Source organism: Sparassis crispa (genome assembly GCF_003851025.1).
Source record: "Sparassis crispa DNA, contig_000009F, whole genome shotgun sequence".
In the NCBI taxonomy this organism is placed as follows: Eukaryota; Fungi; Basidiomycota; class Agaricomycetes; order Polyporales; family Sparassidaceae; genus Sparassis; species Sparassis crispa.
This window is the reverse complement of record NW_020939756.1, coordinates 585,256-610,098: the sequence shown is the minus strand read 5'-3', so window position 1 is coordinate 610,098 and position 24,843 is coordinate 585,256. Positions and strand designations below refer to the sequence as shown.

The 24,843-nt window shown below is 51.7% G+C and overlaps 6 protein-coding genes across 6 annotated transcripts; 3 read left to right on the top strand and 3 right to left on the bottom strand.

Annotated features, from left to right (window-relative positions):
• Positions 1-18: 18 nt before the first annotated feature.
• On the bottom strand, positions 19-1,615 carry SCP_1002120 (hypothetical protein; the record flags this gene model as incomplete). The annotated part of the gene is made up of 2 exons (XM_027762079.1): positions 19-30; positions 83-1,615. The coding sequence occupies 2 exons, from the start codon at positions 1,613-1,615 to the stop codon at positions 19-21; spliced, it is 1,545 nt and encodes a 514-aa protein (XP_027617880.1).
• Positions 1,616-5,381: 3,766 nt separating this feature from the next.
• SCP_1002110 (Uncharacterized amino-acid permease) lies at positions 5,382-8,791 on the top strand (the record flags this gene model as incomplete). Its single annotated transcript, XM_027762078.1, has 21 exons — positions 5,382-5,552; positions 5,622-5,754; positions 6,141-6,189; positions 6,252-6,331; positions 6,545-6,618; positions 6,680-6,754; positions 6,822-6,894; positions 6,995-7,143; positions 7,210-7,215; positions 7,273-7,298; positions 7,367-7,395; positions 7,463-7,486; positions 7,540-7,603; positions 7,663-7,702; positions 7,759-7,803; positions 7,878-7,965; positions 8,022-8,211; positions 8,273-8,453; positions 8,511-8,542; positions 8,611-8,628; positions 8,680-8,791. The coding sequence occupies 21 exons, from the start codon at positions 5,382-5,384 to the stop codon at positions 8,789-8,791; spliced, it is 1,659 nt and encodes a 552-aa protein (XP_027617879.1).
• A 428-nt stretch (positions 8,792-9,219) lies between these two features.
• On the bottom strand, positions 9,220-11,914 carry SCP_1002100 (hypothetical protein; the record flags this gene model as incomplete). Its single annotated transcript, XM_027762077.1, has 7 exons — positions 9,220-9,303; positions 9,359-9,425; positions 9,486-10,948; positions 11,000-11,050; positions 11,116-11,484; positions 11,538-11,655; positions 11,712-11,914. 7 exons carry the CDS (start codon positions 11,912-11,914, stop codon positions 9,220-9,222), a joined length of 2,355 nt encoding a protein of 784 aa, XP_027617878.1.
• Positions 11,915-12,522: 608 nt separating this feature from the next.
• SCP_1002090 (hypothetical protein) lies at positions 12,523-14,330 on the top strand (the record flags this gene model as incomplete). The annotated part of the gene is made up of 7 exons (XM_027762076.1): positions 12,523-12,592; positions 12,736-13,204; positions 13,258-13,510; positions 13,568-13,680; positions 13,730-13,870; positions 13,926-14,050; positions 14,104-14,330. 7 exons carry the CDS (start codon positions 12,523-12,525, stop codon positions 14,328-14,330), a joined length of 1,398 nt encoding a protein of 465 aa, XP_027617877.1.
• Positions 14,331-15,002: 672 nt separating this feature from the next.
• Positions 15,003-22,577, top strand: SCP_1002080 (hypothetical protein; the record flags this gene model as incomplete). The annotated part of the gene is made up of 10 exons (XM_027762075.1): positions 15,003-16,503; positions 16,562-17,429; positions 17,489-18,057; positions 18,110-18,446; positions 18,507-19,309; positions 19,372-20,274; positions 20,332-20,441; positions 20,491-20,655; positions 20,713-21,205; positions 21,262-22,577. 10 exons carry the CDS (start codon positions 15,003-15,005, stop codon positions 22,575-22,577), a joined length of 7,065 nt encoding a protein of 2,354 aa, XP_027617876.1.
• A 423-nt stretch (positions 22,578-23,000) lies between these two features.
• On the bottom strand, positions 23,001-24,410 carry SCP_1002070 (hypothetical protein; the record flags this gene model as incomplete). Its single annotated transcript, XM_027762074.1, has 10 exons — positions 23,001-23,035; positions 23,085-23,254; positions 23,307-23,359; positions 23,423-23,442; positions 23,496-23,775; positions 23,826-23,877; positions 23,934-23,962; positions 24,020-24,029; positions 24,131-24,180; positions 24,231-24,410. 10 exons carry the CDS (start codon positions 24,408-24,410, stop codon positions 23,001-23,003), a joined length of 879 nt encoding a protein of 292 aa, XP_027617875.1.
• Between the last annotated feature and the right edge of the window lie 433 nt (positions 24,411-24,843).

The following is a 24,843-nucleotide window of genomic DNA, read 5'->3' as shown; positions in this document are numbered from 1 at the left end:
CGAGCGGCTCTGACTTCATTAGAACTCAACCTGAACGGACTATCAGTTGGCGTTCCACAGGGCAAATACTATCAGAACTCACTTGCAAAAACGTTTCGATGATTTTTTGTCCCTTAGTCTTCCATTGAGGCTCCTCCGATTTATGGGTAAGCAGATCGTTTTGGTTGTCCAAGGCGAGTAGATAGTCATTGTATAAATTGTCGCGAGCACTTGAATTACTGCCGTAGTTCACGCCGCTCCAATGATCCCGGTCGTCAGGACCTCTGCTTTTACCCAGGCCCAGGATTCGGGCTTCCATGCAGCGTTTTCGGAAGACGAGTAGCCGGTGATACACCCCCGCGGAGACAGTCTCCATTTCCGAAACGTACTGGTCGTCCTGCTGGAAAAATAGATGGCATGCTGCTTCTCTTGCTTCCGTCTCCCAGCCATTCCCCATCGCCGTGAAGTATGCTCGTAAAGGTTCGTCTGTGCTGAGTCGTAACCATTTCTGTTTTGCAAATCTCTCTGCACGGCCCATCTTATACTTCCTCGCCGCATCGAGAACAGCGTGTACTGCTATCAGGTTATCGGCGAGGAAGTATTCGATGCCCGACGGATAGCAGAAATGTAAAAGTTGCAATAGTGTGGCCGAATCTTCAGGTACTGCGTATTGACGACAGTTCTCCTGCGAATCGGAAGAACGGTTTTCGTTAGCCTCGAGGTCTTGTAACATCTGCAGAAAAATTGGTGATGCCATTGCCAGGATACAATGGTGGACATAGAAATATTTATTGTCAGACGACTGCAGAATAATGTCCGCCGCGATGTGACAAGTGGAAGTGGATTCAGCGGCGAAGGATAGTGGGAAATACCCATCAATTGAACACTCTCGCCTTGTCTCGATGGTCTGACTTGGAGGCGAAGGAATACGAGGAGCGGTTCGCTTGGCCCAGCCTACGAAGACCGGAAACGAATGGGATTGAAGCGGAATTTGCGATGGGTCAGGAGAGGGCTGTTCTCTCGTCCTTGGGCAAAAGATGAAGGAAGTAATGCTTCGCGTTCTCGAGGAAGTCGAATTCCGGCGGTATTGCAGGAGACGATAGAATGCTCCCGCAGATATCTTGTCAAGTGCAGGCTCATAATCAAATGTCCGCATCTTCATGCTCGCGTCCGCTGCCGCCCAAGCTTCAGATTCGAGCTTAAAAGTGCATGCGATAGCATACACGCGAATTGGGGACTTTGAAACGAAGCCCGCGAAAGCCATCTTGAGCTTGGTCCCAATGGCATCCATCTGATACTTCCTCGCGGCTTCCAATGCCTCACATGCATCATCCACATTTTCCAGGACCGGATCGTCCATTGGGTAGCACAGACGCAACAAGGTGTCCAAAGTCTGGCTTGTCTCGGTGACGGATATTACAGGAAGTCCAGTTTCTGCATGTACATCCTCAGGCGCCATGACACTTGGCTGTGGAACAGCGAACATGTCCTCGAAGACGGGCGATGCAAGGGACAGCACCTCCTTATGGGCACGGAACTCGACGTTTTCGCAAGTACGAAGAATGATGCTCGCTGTGGATTTGTTGAACGGCGCGGGCGCAGTGGTTGATCTTGAATCCTGGGACATCATGTGCATGTCAGTGTCAGCGTCAAGGTGAAGGATGAGCATGCACAGAAGATCGATAAAGCTAGCCGTGGGAGGTCATTCACTAGTACCTATCCCAGGCTCCTAAAACCATCCCGTTCTCGCTCCTATATCCCAACATATGTTTTAGATGATCATGTGACATATGTTTTATGCAACTGACGGAGATTAGAAATCAGACAAGACAGGGAAGAAACCGAGTTAGACGAACGCAAATGCTGTGTTGAGTGTGTAGCTCGAAAAGCTAGCCCAAGCACCTTTGTATGTGCCACTATTTAGCTCAATCACAATTTGCAGACTCTCATAATGAGCATGAACACTCTGGACGAACGATTGGATATTGATCAGTTTAGTGAGTGGCTCTCAGACCGAGGAACACCTAAGGATGAAAGATACTTAGCGGACTGAGCTGAAAAGTCGAATTTGCTGCTCACCGGGGGGAAGCCTGTAGAAGCCAATAGAAACTACTGGGGCTGTAGTAGGACCCGGTCCCGTGCTTCTGGATCACATCGGGCTGGAAGACGCAACGGCGCAACGGCGCAAAGGAATCTGGACTACTTAGTGCACAGGGGGAAATTTCTGTGAACCGAACACGTGAGCGACCAGTAATACTTCGTGTGCATTTCGAACTGTCTTAGCAGCTGGGAGCACAATTGGCCGTGCAAGACCGGAGAGGTCTCCTCAGCCTTGGAAAATTAGATACATGGAGCCTACAGGCGTGAACTGGATTTCTGAGAATAGATGTGCGCGTGAGCAGACTCGGAGGGAGTTACCGACATGGCTTAAACCTCGGGTGCCAAGCGACTGGGCGACTACCGAAGTGTGGGCACAAATCTTCCCCTTTCGCCTCGAAGCAACAGCCGTAGCTGTATCTGCGTTACCTATTATATGATGAGTAAATGCAGTGTGCTGTACTGCTCAACCGTCCGCTCATGAAGCCTGCCCGACCCAACCACGATGTACAAGACTCGGGTGAACATATTCCGCGTCCTAGTTTTGGCACCACGTCGATAGAATCATGATTTATCCTGGGAACGGTAAACGAGGCCCGGTTCAGCCCATAGCCTGTCTTTAAGTAGAGCCGTCTGGGAGCCTGAGGTTGAAAGCGAGATAGCGAGATGTACGGTTGCCGAGGGAGGACAGGTCTATTCCCCAAGTTCTCGGCACAAATCCGTGGCTGCGGATCAATTGTTTGATGGGAAAAACAGATATTTAATTGACTGCCGAGGCTCGTGGCCGGTTAGGCGCCTGCCAACATCAGCAAAAGTCAACTTTTGCTTACCGGTGTTATTCCCTTGATTAAGGAAAAATAAGGAGATCTCTTCTCTTATTCGTCCATTATTCACCCTGATTGGCTTTAATTGCCCAAATAAGAACGGAGACCTCCTTAATTAAGGAGATAACGAAGCTAAATGGAGGTAACCAAAAGTTGACTTTTGCTGATGAAGCCGGCTATTTCCCACGTCTACCCACCGTTCCGCCGCGGCGCCGCCATGTCGCGCACTCCTGCTCATTGTCTTTCACGATGTTCTGGCGTCATTGCTGCTTCTTTGTCGGTAGTCTTGGCTTGCTGGTTCTTACTCCATGCATCTTTATTAAGTGTGAAGTTGAGTTATGCCAAAACTGTTGTTCAGGAGGGAGTACTGGTTGTACCTCACTTACACCCGACTTTTTAACATAGAAGAGGACCCAGTGAATGATGAGAACATACTAGTAGTGAAGACAGCTATGAAGTGATCTACTGCAAACCATGATGCCATAAGGGACTCAGTCAGTGTGTTGTACTTCTCTGCTGAGTCCAGGATTTTGTGTATCTGGTTTCTCTTTCTGTACAGTTAATGGTCGGGATGCCTATCTATGTTTACTATATGATCTCCGCCTTCCAGTGGGCTTAGGACTTGTACTAGACAAGCCTCATTCTTTATATTCAGTCTCAGTCCAACTCTGCAGCATTGTGATAAGCAAAAATTAATCACACATCAGTTGACTGTGTAAATGGCTTGAATCATTGACACATTCTCTATTGTGCAGAAAGCCAAAATTAGACAGAAATTTTTGATTCTACCTGCTCATCGTGCAAGACGATGAGCGCGCGCGTGCGCGACATTGTGGAGGACCCCTGAATATACCCTAGGACGTCGTTTCCGCATCCGGACAAAAATTTGGAGGTTTTCAGCTGGACGCCGTATCCCATCCGGACAAAAACAGGACAAAAACGGTCGACCGCCGTGCGGTTCATCCGGACATAAAATTCGAGGTCCCTCGGAGGCCATCTGACCGTCCGGACATTTTTCGGGCCTATAGTCGTATGTCGTAGCGGTTGGCTGGAGTGTGTACCGGAGATCTGCTGGTTTGTGCGAGCTGTGTTTGAGTCCCAAGAAATGCACATCGGGGATATGTTTAATCTTTCCACTACTGGCCTAGGTTCACCTTAAGTGGCAATGTTCAGTTTTGCATCAGCATCCAATCATTGAACTTCTCAGCTTCTCACTGTGATTGTTGGGCACAAGATTCCTTTTCTATATCAGAGGAAACAGAGTGAATAGAAGTAGAAGTACCCTAGTAGTAATCTACAGTACATGCATTCTACCACTACTGTGCCAACGGATGCTATCACCTGTTTCCTCTGTGCTATCCGGACAAAACAATCAGTTCTTATAGGCCATTTGTGCCATCCGGACAAAAATTTGAGGTTTTATAGGCCGTTTTCACCATCCGGACAAAAATTTGGGACTTGTAATGCCGTCTCCGTTGTCCGGACAATTTTTCGGAAAAGTCGCCATTGTCTCCGCATCCGGACAAAAAACTCCCAAAACCTGCTGAAAAAGGTCCGGACAAAAAATTGGAAAATCGATGATTTTGGATACGACGTCTTAGGGTATATTCAGGGGTCCTCATTGTGGCCCCGGCGGAACGGTGAGTAGACGTGGGAAATAGCCGGCTTGGCAGGCGCCTAACCGGCCACGAGCCTCGGTAGTCAATTAAATATCTGTTTTTCCCATCAAACAATTGATCCGCAGCCACGGATTTGTGCCGAGAACTTGGGGAATAGACCTGTCCTCCCTCGGCAACCGTAGATGGCAATTTGACCACGTGAAATCTGAGAGCCAAGAGACGAGTAGGTTCGAAGAAGGAATATTAATAAGGCATACATGGACAAAGCTGCCAAATATTACTGGCAGTATTTACTTTGGCGGCGCCCTGCAGGGACAAGACATTATGACATTACCCCTCGTGGCTAGTCAAGCAAGGCAGTTGTAGATACTATGCTTCAACCTTCGTGCCTCAGGATATCCGTATCTGACGCTCGAGACCGCGAAATCAACTGACCTTCACAGAGCGTCTAGTGACCTAGCTCTACGGCGGAGCCCATATAAAAGAGGTCAGGCTGCGACTCGAGCTCGGAAGCAGCTGATTGCATGAATCCAGGGCCCAGGAACGAGATGGACCACCGCCTGAACGGTTGTCGCGGTGTCCGACGAGCTCGCTGAGATGAACGACGACCTTGAAGAGTCGTCATCGCGATGACAATGCGATGACCTACCCGAAAATTTCTGTATCTTGCAGTACCCATCTACTTATCTTCATTCACTCATATCAGCATCACCGTGACCTTCGCTGTCAACTCACCGTGCACAAGCCTCCTTCGATTCTGGCGCATCGGACATTGACCGGGTAGCATAACGGGCGCATATATCCCAGACTGGATCAGTTCTAGCTCCAAGTTTGTCTCGACCATATCTTGTCACCTACCATCATGTCCCTTCCTGCCCTTCTGCAAGCGGATATGAAGACAGGGCACGCTCCACTGCCTGCAGACGTTGACACTCGGTCTGTGACGAGCACAGGTGCTACAGACGACGATGAAAGGCTCCTCGAGATCGGATACGTCCCCTCCTTCAGACGCGAGTTCTCCAATCTGGCGACGGTCTGTAAACCCTCATCTCAGCCGTTTCCTACAGTTATCGCGTTTACTGACAAGCTGTATCTTGAGCAGATTAGTTTCGCATTCAGTATCATGGGTCTTTGTTCGAGCGTTGCCACCACTTTCAACACACCCATGCTCCTCGGTGGACCTGCATCCGCCACCTGGTGCTGGATTTTGGGCGCATCAATGTGCTTCGCTCTTGGTGGGTTGGATTCTATCGTCTTTGATCATCTCCAAACCTTCTCCGCATCACGAATCGCACTGCGAACAATGGAGAATGCTTGACAGACGTGAGATCGTCCGAGTCTGAGCGGAGCGCCAGCCATAGTGATTACCGCGCTTGCCCTTTGACAAATGTGTCGCTGTCAAAACAGTCGGGCACGCAGAGATCCTTTCTACCTCGAATCCCATGACACTCATCCGAGATATGCCAGCCACCAGCATTCGTGTTCTGTCTCCACTCACTCCATCCTTCTGCTGATTCACTTATCGACCAATCTCCGCCCGTGCGACCGTCATCATTAATCCCGCGGGTGTCCTTCCGAGGCATAAATGCTTGATAACTCACATGACCCTCCTTCCAAATAGGATCTAGCATCGCAGAGATCGTCAGCGCGTTCCCAACATGTGGTGGTTTGTCAGTAGGGTGCCCTTTTCCTGCGGGGTCTCCCCTTGCTCACTTCATTCTGGTCGTATTAGATACACCGCATCGGCACAGCTATGTCCCCCACGCCAGCGTGCTGTTGTTGGATGGATCGTCGGATGGCTGAACTTGCTCGGTGAGTCGAACACTTAATTCTCGCTTTACTTTGTCATGCTCTACTCCACTCTTCTTATAATTACTATTTTTCTTTTTGCAAATACGTCATATAGCTGATGGCCTCTTGTCGCCGGACAAGTTTTATTTGCATTGCTATCTTTGCCGCGTCTATATGCAATCTTCGTCTGTTTCAGGTGTCGAATTATAGAAGAGCTAACGCGACCGTCCGCAGGCCAGATCGCTGGGTTAGCTTCGACCGAGTTTGGGTTGGCAGGGATGATCTGGGCTGCTGTTGTTATCGGCAAAGTGCGTGCGAAGTTAGATTTCCTGTTTACTTTTAGCACCGAATTCAGTTCCCATCGATCAGGACAGTAATTATGTCGTCACGCAAGGTATGACCGTCGGACTCTTCACAGGACTACTGGTCTTGAATGGTATTCTCGTACGTTCCATTGGCAGATTCTTTGTTCCTGTGAAATTGATTTCCCTGAATTTGCCGTATCGCACAGAACTGTCTCGCCACGCGCGCGCTCGCGCGTTTCACCACCGGCTTTGTGTTCGTGAACCTCGGTGCCACAATTTGTGCGTATTTTCCATCAGTGCGCTCTGTTCGCTTGGCTAGACTGATGCATCCTACTCACCGAATTTCTCGATTACTTCGTTAATGGACAATAAACACCAGTGATCATCATTGTGCTCCTCGCAAAGACACCTCGCTCGGAGATGCACGCTGCATCATACGTCTTCGGCAGCGCGGGTCTGATAAATCAGACTGGCGGTTGGGACACCGCGATCTCGTTCTTCTTAGGGCTGTTGAGTGTACAGTGGACTGTGAGTTCCGTTGTGGCCTTCTGTAGTGACTACTCAGATCCTACTCAATGAGCCTGGCGTGGCTAGATGACGGTGAGTCGCCAAGATGCTGTAGGCTGGTGTATCTGACGTGCTCAGCGAGACGGTTAGGACTACGATGCGACAGCGCATATTTCGTACGTGCCATCATATATTTAGAAATTAAGCTCTTCCTTGCTCAGCTGTATGTTCTCTTCGCCAACAGGGAAGAAGTGAAACGGGCCGCGTATGCAGGTTCGCACAGTTCACCCTGGTTCTGTCCTCCTACTTACCTTATCATCGCCTTGTCTGTCGTCACTAGCTCCAGCCGCCATTTTCATTGCAGGTACATGAGTGAATGGCACTGTCCAGATATATGCTCAATGATGTTGTTGCTAGTCATTGGTACTGGAATACTCGGATGGTTGCTCAACATTGTTCTTGTCCTATGTTCTGGGCCTATGTGAGTTCCCTCCGCTTCCGTGTAAGCAAGACGTTGTTTGACTGGATCTCACCCTTCAGAGAGAATCTACCGGGACCGTCTGGCTCTGCCATGCTAGCGGTAGGTATATCGTCAATGTAATGGTTTTGTGCTGTTCACGGTAGCCTCCTATGTAGATCATGGCTATGCGTATTGGCAAGCCGGGCGCGCTGCTCCTCTGGGTACATCTTCGCTAACTCTGCGTTATACATCAGACTCTAAGCTCAGCCACGCGTAATCTTTTGTTATCCCACAGACCTTTGTATGCCTCACAGCTTTCTTCGTCTGCCAGACCGCACTCCAGGCGTGCTCCAGGATGGTGTACGCGTTCAGCCGTGACCACGGTACGCCTTGAACGCATAATTTACCTCCACAAGTGACTCAGGCAAAGTATGACTAGGTTTCCCTGATCGCGGTTACTTTGGTCAGGTCACCTCGTGGACGAAGACGCCGCTCCGCGCAGTGTGGTTCACAACTTTCTGGAGCATCCTCCCGGGTCTGCTGGATCTCGCAAGCCCCATCGCGGCAAATGCCATCTTCGCACTCACAGCAATGGCGCTCGACCTATCGTACATTATCCCTATATTTTTGTATGTCTAACCTTTTATATCGTTTGCCTATGCATGTCTTGAACCTCTGATGATATGACAGGCGGCGGCTGTACCGCAACCATCCCGAGGTAATTTTCAAACCCGGGCCGTTTTACATGGGCGACGGGCTGCTCGGGTGGATGGCAAACATACTGTGCATCAGCTGGACGCTCTTCGTCTGTGTCATTTTCTCGCTGCCTACGGTGTTCCCGGTTACGCCGCAGAACATGAACTATGCTTCGGTGTGTCTCTCTCGTTTACTTGCACAGAATGGGTTGTCGACCTCTTTGTGCATGAAGGTGATCACGGTCGGCGTCATTGTGCTCTCAGGGTAAGAGCCTTTTTTGTGTCTTGCTCCGTTTTCATCTGATCCTGACGTCGGGTCATCACTGCTTACAGTGTTTGGTTCCTATGCGGGTAAGTGTCCTTACTGTTCCCTGACCATTTGTTGTGACGCTCGTAATCTAGCGGACGTCGCCACTACAAAGGCCCAAGTTCGAACGTTCCTAGCTACGATCATGACGCAGTCGACAGGCGCAACTCACGTGACGGCGACGAAAAGGCAGAAATCAAAGTTTGAATATTGAGCTTGAAGTCTTCTTGCATGAAGGTGAGTTCTCGCCTCGAACGTAAACTGTGTCATACTCAGTAGTCATGGGTCCCAAGTCGATACTTATAGCACGACGCCCCAACGCTAGATATACGGCTGGAACGAAGTATGATCTTCACGACGTTGACGATTATTGAGAGATCTTCCATGCAGACGAGCTGCATAACCTAGTAGAAACTGTACCGTATATCCCTAAAAACTTCTATACGAGCGTCGGTGATCCGTCCGATCGTTCTCTTCCACATCCTGCCTGACATCTGACTCTGCGCCCTCTGGCACGGCGCGCATCGTCGCGTCTCTCCGCCGTCTAAGTGCGCCCTCGTAGGCCTTACACAGCCACTTCAGGTAGCTAATGCCTGTGGCATCTCCCACCGCGACGAGACGGTGGTGCAGAATCTCTAGATCGGCGAAGGAGAGAAGTGGTGGGACAGTGTCGTCGGGGATTTCCATAGTACTAGTGAGCCGGACAAGAGGCCTTGCCCCTTGAAGTATCGTCCGTGTCGAAAACGAGGCTGGTTTGGTACCCGCCACTCCCACGGCATCTGGTGGGTAGTGCTCAGCGAAGGTTTTGACGAGATCAAGAGCACGGCCGGTGTCCCGCGAGCTAAGTGAATCAGCATGATCAGACGCCAATGGGACATGAGATACACATAAAAAGACTTACGTAGCACGCAGCCTGATCATGGCGATATTCGCCCTCTCAACGAGTCTTGCGTTGACAGTCTGCGAGGCGTCCCCTTCGCTCACCTTTCCCGATCTCCAGCGGTCCTCGACTTCCTGCCATTCCGACCATACGTCCTCCGCCCACTTGATCACCATGCGCCGCTCTTGCCCCCCTGAGCGCGTGCATCGCTCGAGCGCCTCGATGTACGTGTGAGCGCTCCAGGGCAAGTGAAGCTCCGTGAACAGTGTACGATACAGCTTGCTCCAGTCCTCGAACGGCGCATGCGTGTTTTCTACGGAGAGATATGCATTGAGCAACCGAGGTGTGAGCTGGACGTGCCGGAACTTCCTCGGGAGTGACGCAACATCTGGATCCGCAAATTCTTCCTCGCGCTTCTGGTGCGAGATATCGCTATCTTCTACGATCCGCGAGAAGAGAATCCGAGCCTCGCGGATGACTTCGGCCTTGCTCTGCGGCGGGATGTGCGCGAAACTGCTTTTGGACGACTCAACCGGAAGACTGGCCAATACGTCATCATACTCCGGCCCGAGGGTGCCAGCCGGTGAACCCGCTACTGCCTGTCCCGTATCGTTTTCCTCATATATGCTGGATGCCTTCTCAGACTTTTCGCCGGATGGGGTGAGCGCCTTCTTCTTGTCGAGGATCACTGTGGCAGCCCGCCTGAACGGCGGCTTGTACGCCGCATACGTGTGGAAGACATGCGTCATGATGACTTCGTTCAGGTCCCCTTCCGCGCTATCCCGAACCATCTCCGCAAGTATCCAGCGAACGCGCACGAGGTCTCCGACACGCTTCGCACCCTCCAGCAGCGCGCGGAATAGCTGACCATTCGGATGGAACGCGGCACGACCACGCGCATCGCGATCAGCGTCGAGCATCTCCTTGGCGAGACGGAACGCTTCGTGCACGAATTGCTTCTGGCCTGAGCGAGCGCACGCTTGGATCACGGCCGAGTACGCGCGCGCGGTGGGAGGGATGCCCTGGTCCACAGTCATCTCCGTCCAGAGGTCGAGTGCGCGCTCGGGCTGCGACGGCCCGTTCGGTGTGCCGCACGCGCTGATCATGAGCGTGTACAGGGCCGCGTCGGGCGTCGGATGCGCCGCATAGCGCATGTGCGCGAACAAGTCCCACGCGTACGCATAGGCATGCGAGGAAGCGCTGCGACTCTGGAGTAGGGCGACGATCACGCGTGTGTAGGATTTTTGCGGGGCGGAAGTCCCGCGCTCTTCATACGCGTGCAGGAGCGAGAGAGCCTCGGTAGGCATGACGTCCGGCGGCGAAGCCTTGAGCCGGGATTTGACATGCAGGTCGCGTTGCCGATCGCTCAATGAGCCAATGATGAAGGTGTGCAGGAATCGCTCCGTGTTCGGGACGTCGCCGGCGCTAGCATATAGCGCCAGGGCTTCGTTGACGTTGTCTTCCGGGACTGGTGAACCAGCACGCTGCGACGAAGTAGATGTGAGCAGGCGTCAACTGCACCGAAAAGTAGGTACCTTCATCAGCTGCAGCACTGTCTCAGCGGCCTGGCCGTCCTGGGCTCTGACCTATGCACACGAGGCAGAAAGTCAGACTCGCGGAACTAGTAAGGTAGATTTCCGGTCTCACATACACATGTACGAGTCAGAGCGGACCACTCATCGTTCGTCAGGATTCCGGTTGGTATGTCTTGCCGCGCAGGTGACGATTCACTGGGTATGATGCGAACGGTGCCCATATCATCTGCTATCTCCTGCAGGCGGGATATGACTGCGCTGTACTGGCCTTGAGAGTCTGATGTAGGCGATTCTTGTTCCGACGTTTCGAGCAGGCGTCCTACGACATCCCGCATCAGCGAGACGTCCTCTTGCTCTTGAGCACGTTCATCGACGAGCGCAGCCTGTTTCGTGCTATATGTATCTTCAGGTGGTAAGGCAAGCAGGTCTTCGTAGATTTCGAGCAATTGTGACTCGGTGTAGGTGGGTATCTCTACCAGAGCTTCCTAGACGAAACTCTGTGTGACTAAGGACAGTCATGAATGTACGACAAACGCACCTCAGATTCAAGCATCGTCTCCAATTTGAGCACCCTTTTTTCCAGCTCGGTCAAAGATCCCTTGGCTAAGGACGGCTTCTGCGGCACGATGGCCGATTCCTTGTGCGAGGTCTTTCTCCTGTCGTATTCTCAAGTCATGGGCAATAGCGGATCGATCATAATGTTACTACTCACCTGGCATAAAGAGATCGGTCCTCTATATTTTCACTTCGCGCGGGATAATACGAGTCGTCAGAGACTCTTGCTACTGCTGAATGTCCATGCCGTCTCCAAGGGTTAACAGCCACAGACTTGCCGTTCAGAGCGTGTAAACGTGCCGTCGCACGAGTAAGGGTGAAGTCTAGCAGAGCATGAGGTAGACGGAGATGACTGGACATTCAGATTTTCTGCAGCCTCCGACTCGGATGAGAAATAGCAGCGCACGAACGGAAGCAGAAAAACAAATAGTACCACGTGATCGTGGAAAGAGACTACTAAATGCGTCTACATGTTGCGCGAGATGTAGGCCTTCAGTACATATGTACTTGTTCCTTGCTGATAACTCGATAGCGTGACCATGCTCTTGATTCCTGTTCACTTTTAGCGAGTTATGTCAAAGACAGTGGAACATAAATGCATGAGTCTATAGAATAAATACTAGTAAGATGTCAGAAATGTCAAGATAGTTGGGTTAACTCCTCTTTCTGAGTATACTGGGGAATACCGCGCCGGTGGCAAGTGCGGATACCTGGGTTTTTACCCTGCGGGTGTCGCTGCAGCCTGTCTGATCTCTTCAAAAGGCGGAAAAAGTGGCATAAAGAATGCACCTAACCCTAGCATAAGGTCAGGGACGTCATGTGGCAGCCAAGTGCGTCATAGAGCCACGCCCCTCGCCCACTTCCACTTCTCAACCTTATACCACAACGACCACCACCCGCAAAGCGCACCGCAGCGACGAGACACGAAAAAGCGTCTACAGACCACTGAAACACAGTGACCAAGCACAATGAGACTGACTGCTATTGTCTTCCTTGCATTTCTTGGGGCCACACAAGCCTCCTGGTTCTCTTCGCCAGGTCTGTTTCCATCTACATTGATTGTGGCGCTGTTAGTTTGAGCTGTTGTGTGCCTTTCTCCTGTGGTCATTCGAAGTGGCAGAGGTTCCGCTTCTCTTATGAGCCTATTTTGTTTCCCACGCCATTACTCACTCACTCAGCAGAATATGCATCCTGGTCTTCTGCCCAACTTCAATCTTGGCTCGCAGAGCACAACGTGCCAGTACCCTCTGCGTCGACGACACCTTCTCTGGCGGACTTGCAGGCACTGGTCAAGCAGAACTGGGACGCTGCAGCATCCTGGACCGCCGACCAATCCACCCGCGCCCAAGTTGCGTTCGCTGAGCTCAAGGCCGACGCGTTCGACGCGTGGGATGAAAGTCGCCTGAAGGAGTTCCTTCTCGAGCAAGGTGTCGTTAACCCAAGTGGTCCCCGCGAGCAGCTCGTGTTGTTGGCCAAGCAGAAGTACGCGCAGGCGAGCAGCTTGGCTAGCACCGTCAGCGCTTCGGCAAGCACGGCTGTTTATGGTGACTGGAAACACCAGGCGAGCAAGAGTGCGAGCTCTGCGGTTGCACAAGCTACTGAAGACATAGCCCAGGTGATGGATGATACGAAGGACTACGTGTATTCGACGTAAACGGCTTGATCTAGCCTACCTACCAGATTGCTCACCACTATGTCTACAGATGGGATGACAATCGTCTCCGTGCGTATCTGGAAGAGCACGGCGTGATTGAGACGAAGACGCAGGCTACGCGCAACCAACTACTCGCCCACATGCGCGACTGTTATGCCAAGGTCGCCGACCCGATCTGGGAGGCTTGGTCCGACTCTTACATACACAACTGGCTTATCGACCATGGTATCATTCAATCGACTACGCAAAAGAAGCGAGATCAATACCTCGATCTCATGCGCAAGTATTACTATGATGCCTACGCACGTTCTGCCTCTGTTGTAGGTGATGATGAGGCTGAACTTCTCCTTTCTGAACAGGACACGGTGTACTCTTCTTGGACGAACAGCCAAGTGAAAGCGTGGCTCGTGGAGCGTGGCGTCATCAAGTCGGAAGCGCAGCTCCAACGTGAGAAGATGATGAAGTTGATCAGGTGCATAGCACCCCAAGACAATTCATGCCATAGCTGACGCGCCCTCCAGCGACAACTACGTGCACGCCCAAGATACGGTCTGGAGCGCGTGGAGTGACAGCCAGATGAAGGAATGGCTTGTCGAGCACGGATACATCAAGAGTGATGCGCAGAAGGCCCGGGATGAGCTCGTCGACCTCATGAACACCAAGTACGCGATCTCTCCAGCTTACAAGAATAATATGTATTGAGCGTATTTACGTCAGGTACCGTGAGGTCTCTGCACGTACGGCACCTTACCTTGTCTGGCCCGACGCCCGCCTCCGCGCGTTCCTGCGCGAGCGTGGTGTATCTGAGGAAGCACTCCCCACCTCACGCCCTGGGCTGCTGCGTAAGTAGTATCTCTACGCACGCAGTTGGCTCAAACTCACATTTGAACTGCAGAGGAGACACGCATCCGGTATGTCCAGGCAAGCACAGGCGCTGAAGCGCTCTTCGCGCGCGTGCGAGAAGTGATCAACGGCGGCGTCGAGGTCGCAGAAGAGCAGCTCGGCAAGGTGCTCGAGATCCTCACGGGGGGTGTGGAGCGCGCCGGTGAGAAAGCGAAGGAAGAGAAGGCGTATGTCGAGAAGGAGGTGGACGAGAAGGGGACGAAGAAGGTCGAGCTGTGAGATCGTGATGCGTGAGTGAACCTCAAGGCAAGCGGAGTGGGAACCAGTGTCACTTCGAAGATTGAATGACTTCTCATGTGTTCTTCTGTGTAACGTTACATTGTATCGCGGAGCTTTGTCCATAGTGAATGTAGCATATATGCAAGTTATGAGCCCAAGCTACCTCCACTTTGGTGCTGGCTACATACGCCGCCGTATTCTGGTGTATCAAGACCGATGGGGGCAACGATGGTGATCCACGAAGAAGTAGTACGTAACGAGGAGAATCTCAGAGGGGAGAGAAATGACATTCCGTCACTGACTCGCGGTGGGTCTGCGGACTTCGTTGCGCTCTCTTCGACAAGCCGGCTCAGGCTCGAGGACGAGAATCTTGAAAAGCTGCGAATATTATGAGCGGAGCAACAACCAACTGCCAGTGAAGTTATGTAAGCAGCACCACCATCTAAGCCACCATGAAAGTTGATGTTTTCGCCACATGCAGGTCGGTTTCCGTGCACCACGATGCCAATAAATTCGGAAAGAGGAAGGTGGAATCCCAATCAAGAACGTTTGTGAGTGACATGTTGACACAAGTGGGTCCACGGGTCATTGACGCCCCCCTTGATAGCGCGCACCGCGAGTGCACCGCGGCGTTCTTCCTATCGATACGACGTTCTCTGTCCTCTCGAATCCATGAATCCTCAGAAAAATTCCAATAACAACTCCAACCCAAGAGCTCATAAGCTCAATAGACTCTTCGACTCTATCTTGAACGGAAAGCAGTCTTTGACGCCTCAGAATGGTCCGCTTTTCTTGGAGAGCATCTGCGCCCAGGCAGACCCCGCGACCTGCGTCAACAGGTTGATCGCAGCGAGCAAGACTGGTCTCCCATCTCTCCAGGCGGCGATGCGATACGATCTCTCCGTGTCGTTTGCCAATGGGCTCGCGACGACGGTGATAACGTATATGCAGGCTCCTGGACTGGAGACCATCGCAGGGGGCCATTTCATTCAGCAAATCGTCGCAGCGATCGTTGAGCCACCCATTTTCTGGAATATGTTTAGCACGGCGTTCCAGGCTGGAGAGCTGCAGGAGAACGGCCGACATGCCTTCGGCTGGCTTCTGCTGCAGCTGATATCCCTTCCTGGAGACCGAGGCTCCTCTTATCGTGAGCTCACCCAGGACGAGGCGATATTGGATCGACTCTCCATTTCGTCTCGCCCTGATACCAAGGCACTTGTCCAGAAGATCAGGAACATCCTTGCGACGTTCAATAACCCCATTCCTGCTGACAGCGGAGAGTCTGTTCCCGGGGGTCGACACGATAATGATTTTGTCGACTTCCGAGATATCTGCATCCTCCCCACCGCGGACGAGATTACGTGCACGGCGCGTCCATTCCTCCGCCCAAGCTCGGCGCTGGATGACCCGGAGATGGCAGACAACCGGACTGCCGTCTACCTCGACAACTTGTTCCGGTTGTTGAGGGAGGACATGATCTTCGATATGCGAGAGGAGTTACAGCTTGCCCAGGGGAAGAAGAAGGGCAAGCGCAGAGGCTTCTTCATCGACGGCATGACGCCTTTGGGGGTGTACTGCGGGACGGACAAGAAGAGAGTGAAGTGGGGCATTTCTTTCGAATGCGAGAGCGACCTGCCCCAATTCAAGGGTAAGAAGAAGGAGAAGGACCGCAAAGCAGTTCTTACGGACGATAAAAAGGTTCTCAGACACCAAGCACTTTCGTGTCTCCTCGTCGATGACGAAGTTGTCGCCTTCCCTACGGTCAACCGAGACGAGGACCTTCTTGTGAAGGTTCCTCCAATAATCATTCTTCAGTTCGAAGGAGAGGCCACAACGACGAAGACGCTACTCAAGCTGAAGACGGGGACACGTATCAAACTCATTCAGATTGATACAGCCGTCTTCGCTTATGAGCCAATCCTGAAAGCTATCCAGGGAGCCAAAGAAGTGCCGCTGTCGGAGGAGATACTATTCTGGAACGAAGAGAGCAGCATGGAGTGCCCACCCGCAGCGCCTATGCACATCGTTGATGCGCTCAGAAGAGATCCACATCAGGATCTCAGAGCATTGTTGCAGATTCAGCAGTCCAATCCCATTAAGTTGGATAAGTCGCAAGCGGAGTCACTTCTTGCCAGTCTGACACAGAGAGTTTCTCTCATTCAGGGACCTCCAGGTATCGCCCTTTACGTTGGTTGCTAGCTGGCTATCGTGTCTAATCTCAACTCTCTTAGGTACCGGCAAATCCTTCATCGGCGCTCTTCTTGCGAAGGCCCTATACGATTCGACAGGAGATATCATTCTCGTAGTCTGTTACACTAACCATGCGCTAGACCAGTTTTTAGAGGACCTCATGAACATTGGAATCCCCGCAACCAGTATGGTTCGGCTAGGCAAAGCATCGAATTCTCAGACGGAAGCGCTATCTCTGTACAAGCAGAATCGTGACTTCCGGTTGGGCCGGACGGACTGGCAGGAAATAGACGGCTACAGAACAACGACAACATTTTTGGCCGCCCACTTAGATGCGTCGTTCGACAAGTATATCTCCTCGAACGTGCAGGATCATGAGCTTCTGGAGCACCTTGAGTTTGAAGCGCCCGAATTTTATCAGGCATTCTACGTCCCCAATTCAAACGATGGCATGACACAAGTCGGAAAGAAGGGTCGCGCAGTGGATTCTGTGTACTTGCTGAGGCAGTGGCAAAAGGGATGGGATGCTGGCATCTTCAAACAGGCTCCGCACGTTCGAGCGGCATCGCAAATATGGGAAATGACGCCCGCACAACGCAAATCGCAGGTTGACGCTTGGACAGAAGAGTTGATTAAGGAGCGGGTCGGCGAGATCTACTCTACGGCCGTGAACTACAACGAGGCTTCCAACAATCTGGACCGCAAATTCAACCAACATGTCAGTGTCACCCTACGAAGCAAACGCATTATAGGTTGCACAACTACGGCGGCGGCCAAGTACAGCGACGATATTCAAGCCGCTTCTCCGGGAGTACTTTTGGTGGAGGAGGCTGGCGAGATTCTTGAAAGCCATGTGCTCACTGCGCTTGGGGCAAAGACCAAACAGCTCATTTTGATCGGTGATCACAAGTAAGTTGATCAAGTTCAGCCTCCTTCGTTCAACGGTGACGTTTGAGCAACGTTTCTAGACAACTCCGCCCAAAAGTTAATCACTATCTCCTCACGGTAGAGAAGGGCGAAGGATATGACCTGAACAGATCCCTGTTCGAGCGCCTCATTCTCAAAGGCTATCCCCACGAAACGCTCAGTCAGCAGCATCGAATGCGCCCAGAGATCTCCTCGCTCATTCGTGCTCTGACGTATCCTGATCTGGTCGATGCAGACTCCACGAAGAATCGTCCCAACATCCGTGGCCTCCAGGACGACATTGTCTTCATCAACCATAGTTTCCCCGAAGATGACCTCCCTCAGGTTGCGGACCGGAAAGACGCGACGTCCACGTCGTCCAAGCAGAACACTTACGAAGCAGAGATGGTCCTTAAGATCGTGCGATACCTTGGACAACAGGGTTATGGCACCGATAAGCTCGTGATCCTCACGCCCTATCTTGGCCAGCTGCACAAGCTTCAGGCGATGCTACGGCAGGATAACGATCCTATTCTCAACGATTTGGACTCCCACGACTTGGTTCGTGCCGGCTTGGTACCTGCCGCAACAGCAAACATGTCGAAGAAGCGGATACGGCTTGCCACGATAGGTATGAGTCTTGTTCGATGACCACATCTTTAGAACTCATGGATACAACGCAGACAATTATCAGGGTGAGGAGAGTGATATCGTGATTGTGTCGCTTACAAGGAGCAACTCTAACCACGATATCGGGTTCATGTTCTCACCGGAACGCGTGAACGTCCTCCTGTCCCGAGCCCGCCTAGGAATGATCATGCTTGGGAATGCAGAAACATTTATGCAAGCACGCCGAGGTAAAGAGCTTTGGACCAAGCTTTTCGATCTACTCAAACGTAGCAATCGCGTGCATGACGGTCTTCCTGTCAAATGCGAGCGCCACCCGACGCGGATGGCTCTACTGAAGCGTCCACACGATTTCACTGACCTTGTGCCCGACGGTGGATGTCAAGAGCCCTGGTGGGTGGCGTAATACTATCATTCCCGAATACCCATGTTCACACTAGTTTGGTCCTACAGTGGTACATTGTTGAATTGCAACATTCACAACTGCCCTTCAAAGTGCCATCAGCTCTACGATCATTCAAAGATGCGTTGCGAGTCCATCATGAAGGATACATGCTCCAAAGGTCACCCGCTGTCTTGGACATGCCACGAGGGTCGTCCTCCTGCATGCAAGAAGTGCGAACGAGAAACAAAGCTTGCAGAAGAGAAGCAGCGCCAGGCTTTTGCATTGCAAAGGAAGCGCGAAGAAGACGATCGCGCCCATGCGGCTGAGCTCAAGAAGCTTGACGAAGAGATTGCACAGGAAAGACAGAAGCTGCGGGACGAGCAGCTTGCTCAAGAACGAGCCAACGTCATTCAGCAGAAGCAGAAAGATGTGGAGGAAGCAAGATCTATGTCGTCGCGAGTGGTATCTTCGATACAAACAGTCAGTGCCACGCTCAGCTTAGGTTCAGGCTCTTCCCCGCACGCAGTTGGTCCTATAGCAGCGACGACGGCTGCACCTGTGGCTGTCCCGAGGTCGCCCACTACACATTCGAAGGTCAAGGCCTCTGCTGAGTCCAAACCACCAGCTTCGAAAAGCCAGCCGACGCAGCAAACACCTTCGCCCTCAGAGTCCGAGCAAGAATGGGAGCGTCAGAAGACGATGGAGGGTGCATCTAATGAATCAATAGATGCTATCATGCACATGACAGGCCTTGAAGAAGTCAAGGCACAGGTCTTACGTATCAAGGACAAGATTGAGATAACTCAACGACAAAATACCTCTTTGAAAAGTGAACGTTTCAATATTGTATTGTTGGGCAATCCTGGAACAGGTAGGTACCCACAAGTGACTTGCAGGGTTGCCGGTACTGAAGAGATTTGAAATGGCTAATAGGAAAGACAACCGTTGCGCGCCATTACGCGAAGTTCTTGACATCGCTTCAAGTCCTTCCTGGAGCTGCATTTGTGGAAACTACTGGGTCTCGCCTCGCAAATGATGGAGTCGCTGGTATCAAGAAACATATCGAAGAAGTCATCAATGCTGGAGGAGGAGCGATCTTTGTCGACGAGGCCTACCAGTTGAAGTCTGAACACAGTTTCCAAGGAAGCCAGGTCCTGGATTTCCTCCTGGCGGAAATGGAAAATAATGTTGGCTCCATCGTCTTCATTCTGGCTGGATACAGCAAGCAGATGGAGAAGTTCTTCGAGCACAATCCAGGCTTGACCAGTCGTGTTCCATATATGCTTCAGTTCGCAGACTACAAGGACAGCGAATTGCGGTTGATGTTTGAGCGGATGATAACAAAGAAGTATAACCGCCAGATGGAGCTGGAGGATGGATTTGAAGGCCTTTACTCACGCATTGTAATCCGACGATTAGGGAGAGGTCGGGGTCGAGAGGGATTCGGGAATGCACGGGCTCTGGAGAACCTGCTGGCGAAGATTGGGGAACGTCAGGCAGCGCGTATCGCCAAAGAAAGGAAGAAGGGACCACATCCAAATGATTTTCTCTTCACGAAAGAAGACTTGATTGGCCCTGATCCCTCTCAAGTCTTGATCGACAGTGCAGCATGGAAGAAATTGCAGAAACTTATTGGATTGACGGAAGTGAAGGAGTCAATACGAAACTTGTTTGACCTCATTGACAGCAACTATCAACGCGAATTAAAGGAGAAGGATCCTATCCAGATGTCCCTCAATCGCGTGTTCCTCGGGTCTCCGGGAACGGGTAAGACCTCAGTAGCCAAACTCTATGGCCAGATTTTGGCGGATCTAGGTCTTCTTAGCAACGGCGAAGGTACGTGCATCTTTCCCTTCCTTCGTTTGACGTCGGCAAACTGATTATGTTCTTCAGTTGTGCTGAAGAACCCGGCCGACTTCATTGACTCGGTGCTGGGGGGATCAGAGAGCAAGACAAAAGCTATACTAGCGAGTACTGTTGGAAAGGTTCTCATTATCGACGAGGTCTGTGTAACCCATTTGAGTGGACGCTAGACAACTGATCGCGTGCCAGGCATACATGTTGTATGGGGGAGGCCCTAGTGGTACAGGAAGTCAGAACGATCCGTATAAAACTGCTGTAATCGACACAATCGTCGCAGAGGTGCAAAGTGTACCAGGAGAAGACCGTTGCGTCCTGTTGTTGGGTTACAAAGACCAGATAGTCGAGATGTTCCAGGTATGCCTTTGACTGCCTACAGTGAGCCTGTATGGGACTGATACTCTGATCATCAAGAACGTGAATCCTGGATTGGCACGACGCTTTGCAATAGAAAACGCGTTCCACTTTGAAGACTTCAACGATCAACAGTTGCTGGAGATTTTGCAATTGAAGTTGAAAGATCAAGATCTTGAGGCTACGGATGAAGCGAAAGCTGTTGCCATCGATCTGCTAAGTCGCGCCCGCAATCGCCCTAACTTCGGAAACGCAGGTGAAGTGGAGAATGTTCTTGGACAGGCCAAAGCTCGCTATCAAACAAGACACGCATCGCTCCCCGTGAAACAAAGAAGATTTGATGTTGTGTTCGAACCGCGAGACTTCGATCCCGACTTCGACCGTGGGGCTCGGGCATCGAGCAATTTGCAGAAAATATTTGAGGACGTGATAGGATGCGAGGATATCGTAGCGAAGTTAGGAGGATATCAGGATACCGCACGGAGGATGAAGGCGCGGAGAATGGACCCTCGTGATCAAATTCCTACCACCTTCGTCATGAAAGGACCCCCAGGTGTGTTCATTCTCTTCTGGGAGTAGTACTTACGCGAGCTGTGACTTCTTGCGAAGGAACTGGAAAGACCACCACAGCTCGGAAAATGGGACAGGTCTTTTATGACATGGGGTTCCTCTCCTCTCCGGATGTTATTGAATGTTCTGCATCAGATCTCGTCGGTCAATACGTTGGTCAGACGGGGCCGAAGACACAGAAGCTAATGGAGAAAGCATTGGGGAAGGTTTTGTTCATTGATGAAGCATACCGACTTGGTGAAGGACATTTTGCTAAGGAAGCCATCGATGAACTCGTCAGTGTCCTGACTCAGCCGAGATTCCTCCATAAGGTCGTGGTGATACTTGCCGGGTACGATCAAGATATGAACCGACTCATGTCTGTCAATGCCGGACTGTCGAGTCGGTTCTCCGAGGAGATCACTTTTGTGAACATGGCCCCTGCGCGCTGTCTGGAGGTTCTGAAGAAAGGATTAATGAAGAAGAATGTCTATCTCAACGATCTCGATAATCCCTCTTCTGACACATACCAAGAATTGGAAGCTTTGATTCAAGAGTTGTCGAACCTTCCCTCCTGGGGAAATGCTAGAGATGTTGGAACACTGGCAAAGCAAATGATTAGCCACGTCTTCACTCACTTACCGGATTCCGATCCTCCGAACGCAGACTCACGGCTACTTCTGTCAGGCACAGATGCAGTTGCATGCACAAAGTCTATGTTGACAGAACGGCGCGCCCGATACATCAACGTTGGTCCAGCGGAGCCTCGCTCTCCACTCTTTGAGACGAAGCAGCAGATGTTAAACCCTCCGCCTCCGCCTCCGCCTCTACCTCCATCCACACGCACAGCGAGTTCCGTCAAGACTGCTCCGGACGAGCGTCGGGAAAATAGGTCAGGACCTTCTCAGTCTGAAGCCCAGCAGCGAGATCCGGAAGTGTCAGACAAGGTCTGGCTCCACCTTCAAGAAGCTAAGAAAGCGGCAGAATTTGAAGCCAAACGTGCAGCAGAGGAACAACGCCGGCTGGAACAGCAGCTTCAAGAGGCTAAGGAGCACGAGGAAGCCGTACAGGTTTTTGTCAGGAAGCTCGCAGAAGCCAGAGCCAAGGATGACGCTGAGCAAGCTGAGCTGAAGCGAAAACTGGAGGAGGTGCGATTGAGGGAATATCGACTGAAAGTCGAGCGGGAGAGGAGAGAAGCCGCCCTGAAAGCGAAGATGGAGGAGGAAGCCCGGCGCAGAAAACAGGAGGCCATGGCACAGGCGAAACTTCGCAAGATGGGAGTTTGTGTTGCAGGTTATCAATGGATCAAGATCTCGGGAGGATATAGGTGTGCTGGTGGCAGTCATTATGTTTCCGATGCGGCGCTGGGACTTTGAACGACCAGTTCGCATATCCCAACAACTATTTAGAACGCAGGACGTCCTTACCTTTTCAGTGATGCACAATGATTTAGGAGTACTTTTACTTGCGTTGAAAATGGGAGTAGGTCGCATCGGTTGATAGGGAGGATAGTGTATACACCCTGCAGTGATACTTCCGGGATTCAAGGCTTGCGGCTCTTGGCGCTGTAGCATTAATTCTGTAGTACTGCCTGTACATACACGTCATCACCTACGGTAAGCTCGACACTGAGAGGTAAATGTATTCGAGCACATCATTCAAATGGACGAAGCGGCCGCGTTACAGAACGTTGATGTTCTGGCATTACCCTTGGACGCAGCAGTGTCAATGTTCGGGCCGGCATTAACATATTTGTTGCTTCCGAGCAACCTTCGAGTCGACGAATCGAACAGGAAGATCTAGGTTGGCTGCCAGTGTGAACAGGTTTGGGATACTGCGGGATAAATTCGGCATTGGTCACGCAAAATGCTCCATATACTCACCCACGGCCCGCGTCGGCGGTAGAAATACCCCGTCACCCACTGGTGTTTTCAGATTCCTGGGTGTGTGGGCAAGAGAATGTACGAAGCCAGTAAGGCAGTCTTGATTCCTCGGACGCCCGCTAGGTCCTCGTGACCGAGCACGCAGCAGATAATCCCTCCAGTGTCCGTATCTGAAAATAGCGTGAGGGTATAAAAGAGCAAGTAAAAGTAATTCTCGCTAACTCGACGGACTGAGCATGGCTATCCGGAACCTCGTCGCGGCCTTTGGTCTCCTTCTGAGTTCAGCACAGTCTGCCTGTGCTCTCGGATATGGTCCCCTCCCTGGTCAGATCAAGAACCTCGTGACATTTGGAGATTCCTACTCAGATGTCGTAAGTGACCATTAATGTTGCAGGAGTTCATGCTTCACACCATGTATCACCATGTCCGACGCGCAACGCAGGCCGTGCCAGGCGATCACGGTATCGCATGGCCCATCTTCGCAGCAGAGGACGGGAACCTCACGCTCTACCCGTTCGCGCGTTCCGGCGCGACGTGCTCCAACAATCTGACGGCGAGACCGTTCCCCTCCGTCTTCGAGAGCCAGCTCCCGACGTATTTCGAGGAAGTGACGAACGGCACGCTGGAATTGAATCCGTACGACACGATCTACACACTCTGGATCGGCACGAACGACGTCGGGGTGGCCGCGCTGTTGACAGGGGATCAGACACCGGGCGTGACGCTGGTGAACACGATCACCTGCGCCGTTAACTGGGTGAAGGTGTTGTATGAGAGTGGTGCGAGGAACTTCCTGTTCCAGAACGTCAGTGCAAAGTATTTGTAGGATGGACCACAAGTCTTGTTGACCGTGTTTCCACAATTGGCAGATGCTTCCGCTGCAGGACACGGTGCTTTATTCGGCGGACTCGTATCCCAATCGCTACTGGACGTACGAGCGCAACACTACGGAGTGGAACGTCTTCATGACAGAGTTGACCCAGACGGGCAACAACATCTCCGCGTTGATGCTCCAAGCTCTGGCACCGGCGCTTCCGGGCGCGCACATCGGTATGTTATGTAGCCCTCGGGATGAGGAGGGCATCGAGTAACCGCGCTATAGGTTACTTCAGCTCCTACGACATGATCTCGGATATTATTGCTCACCCGGCCAGCTATCTTAATGGGACCGCACCTCTGAATGTAACGGGGTGTATCGACTCGTGTGTGTACCAGTTGAACGAGAGCACATCCGGTCCTGCTGCGTGCACTGTCGCAAATGGAAGTGATGCCTACAGTTTCCTGTGGTGCGTGAATTGAGCACGCCCTAATTGACCGCTTCGTCATATTGATTGCGCCTCGTATCACAGGTATGACGAATTGCATCCTTCCCAACAGACCGACGGCGTCATTGGCGAAGCGATCGCGGCTGCGATTACGAGGACCTCGGAGCAGTGGACCACCTGGTTGAGTTGAATTGCTGAAGAGACATGGGATGACAAAGGGCCATTGGTAACGACGATGGCGTCGTATTTTGCCGCCATGGGACAAGTGTAACAGCGCTTCAGTGGAAGTTTTAAGTTCATTCAGTATTACTCCCCCAATCAAATACGGTGTATGCTCAGTCCTGCAACAATCCAAGCTCAAACGACGCTTGTTGAAGTTCTTTCGTCCTTGGACGATCTCCGAGAGCTGAAGTCATCGCATCGTTGTCAATCTGGTAAGACTTGACTACCAAGGTGACCAAGAGAATCTGTGAGGTTCTCGCTGTCATGACACT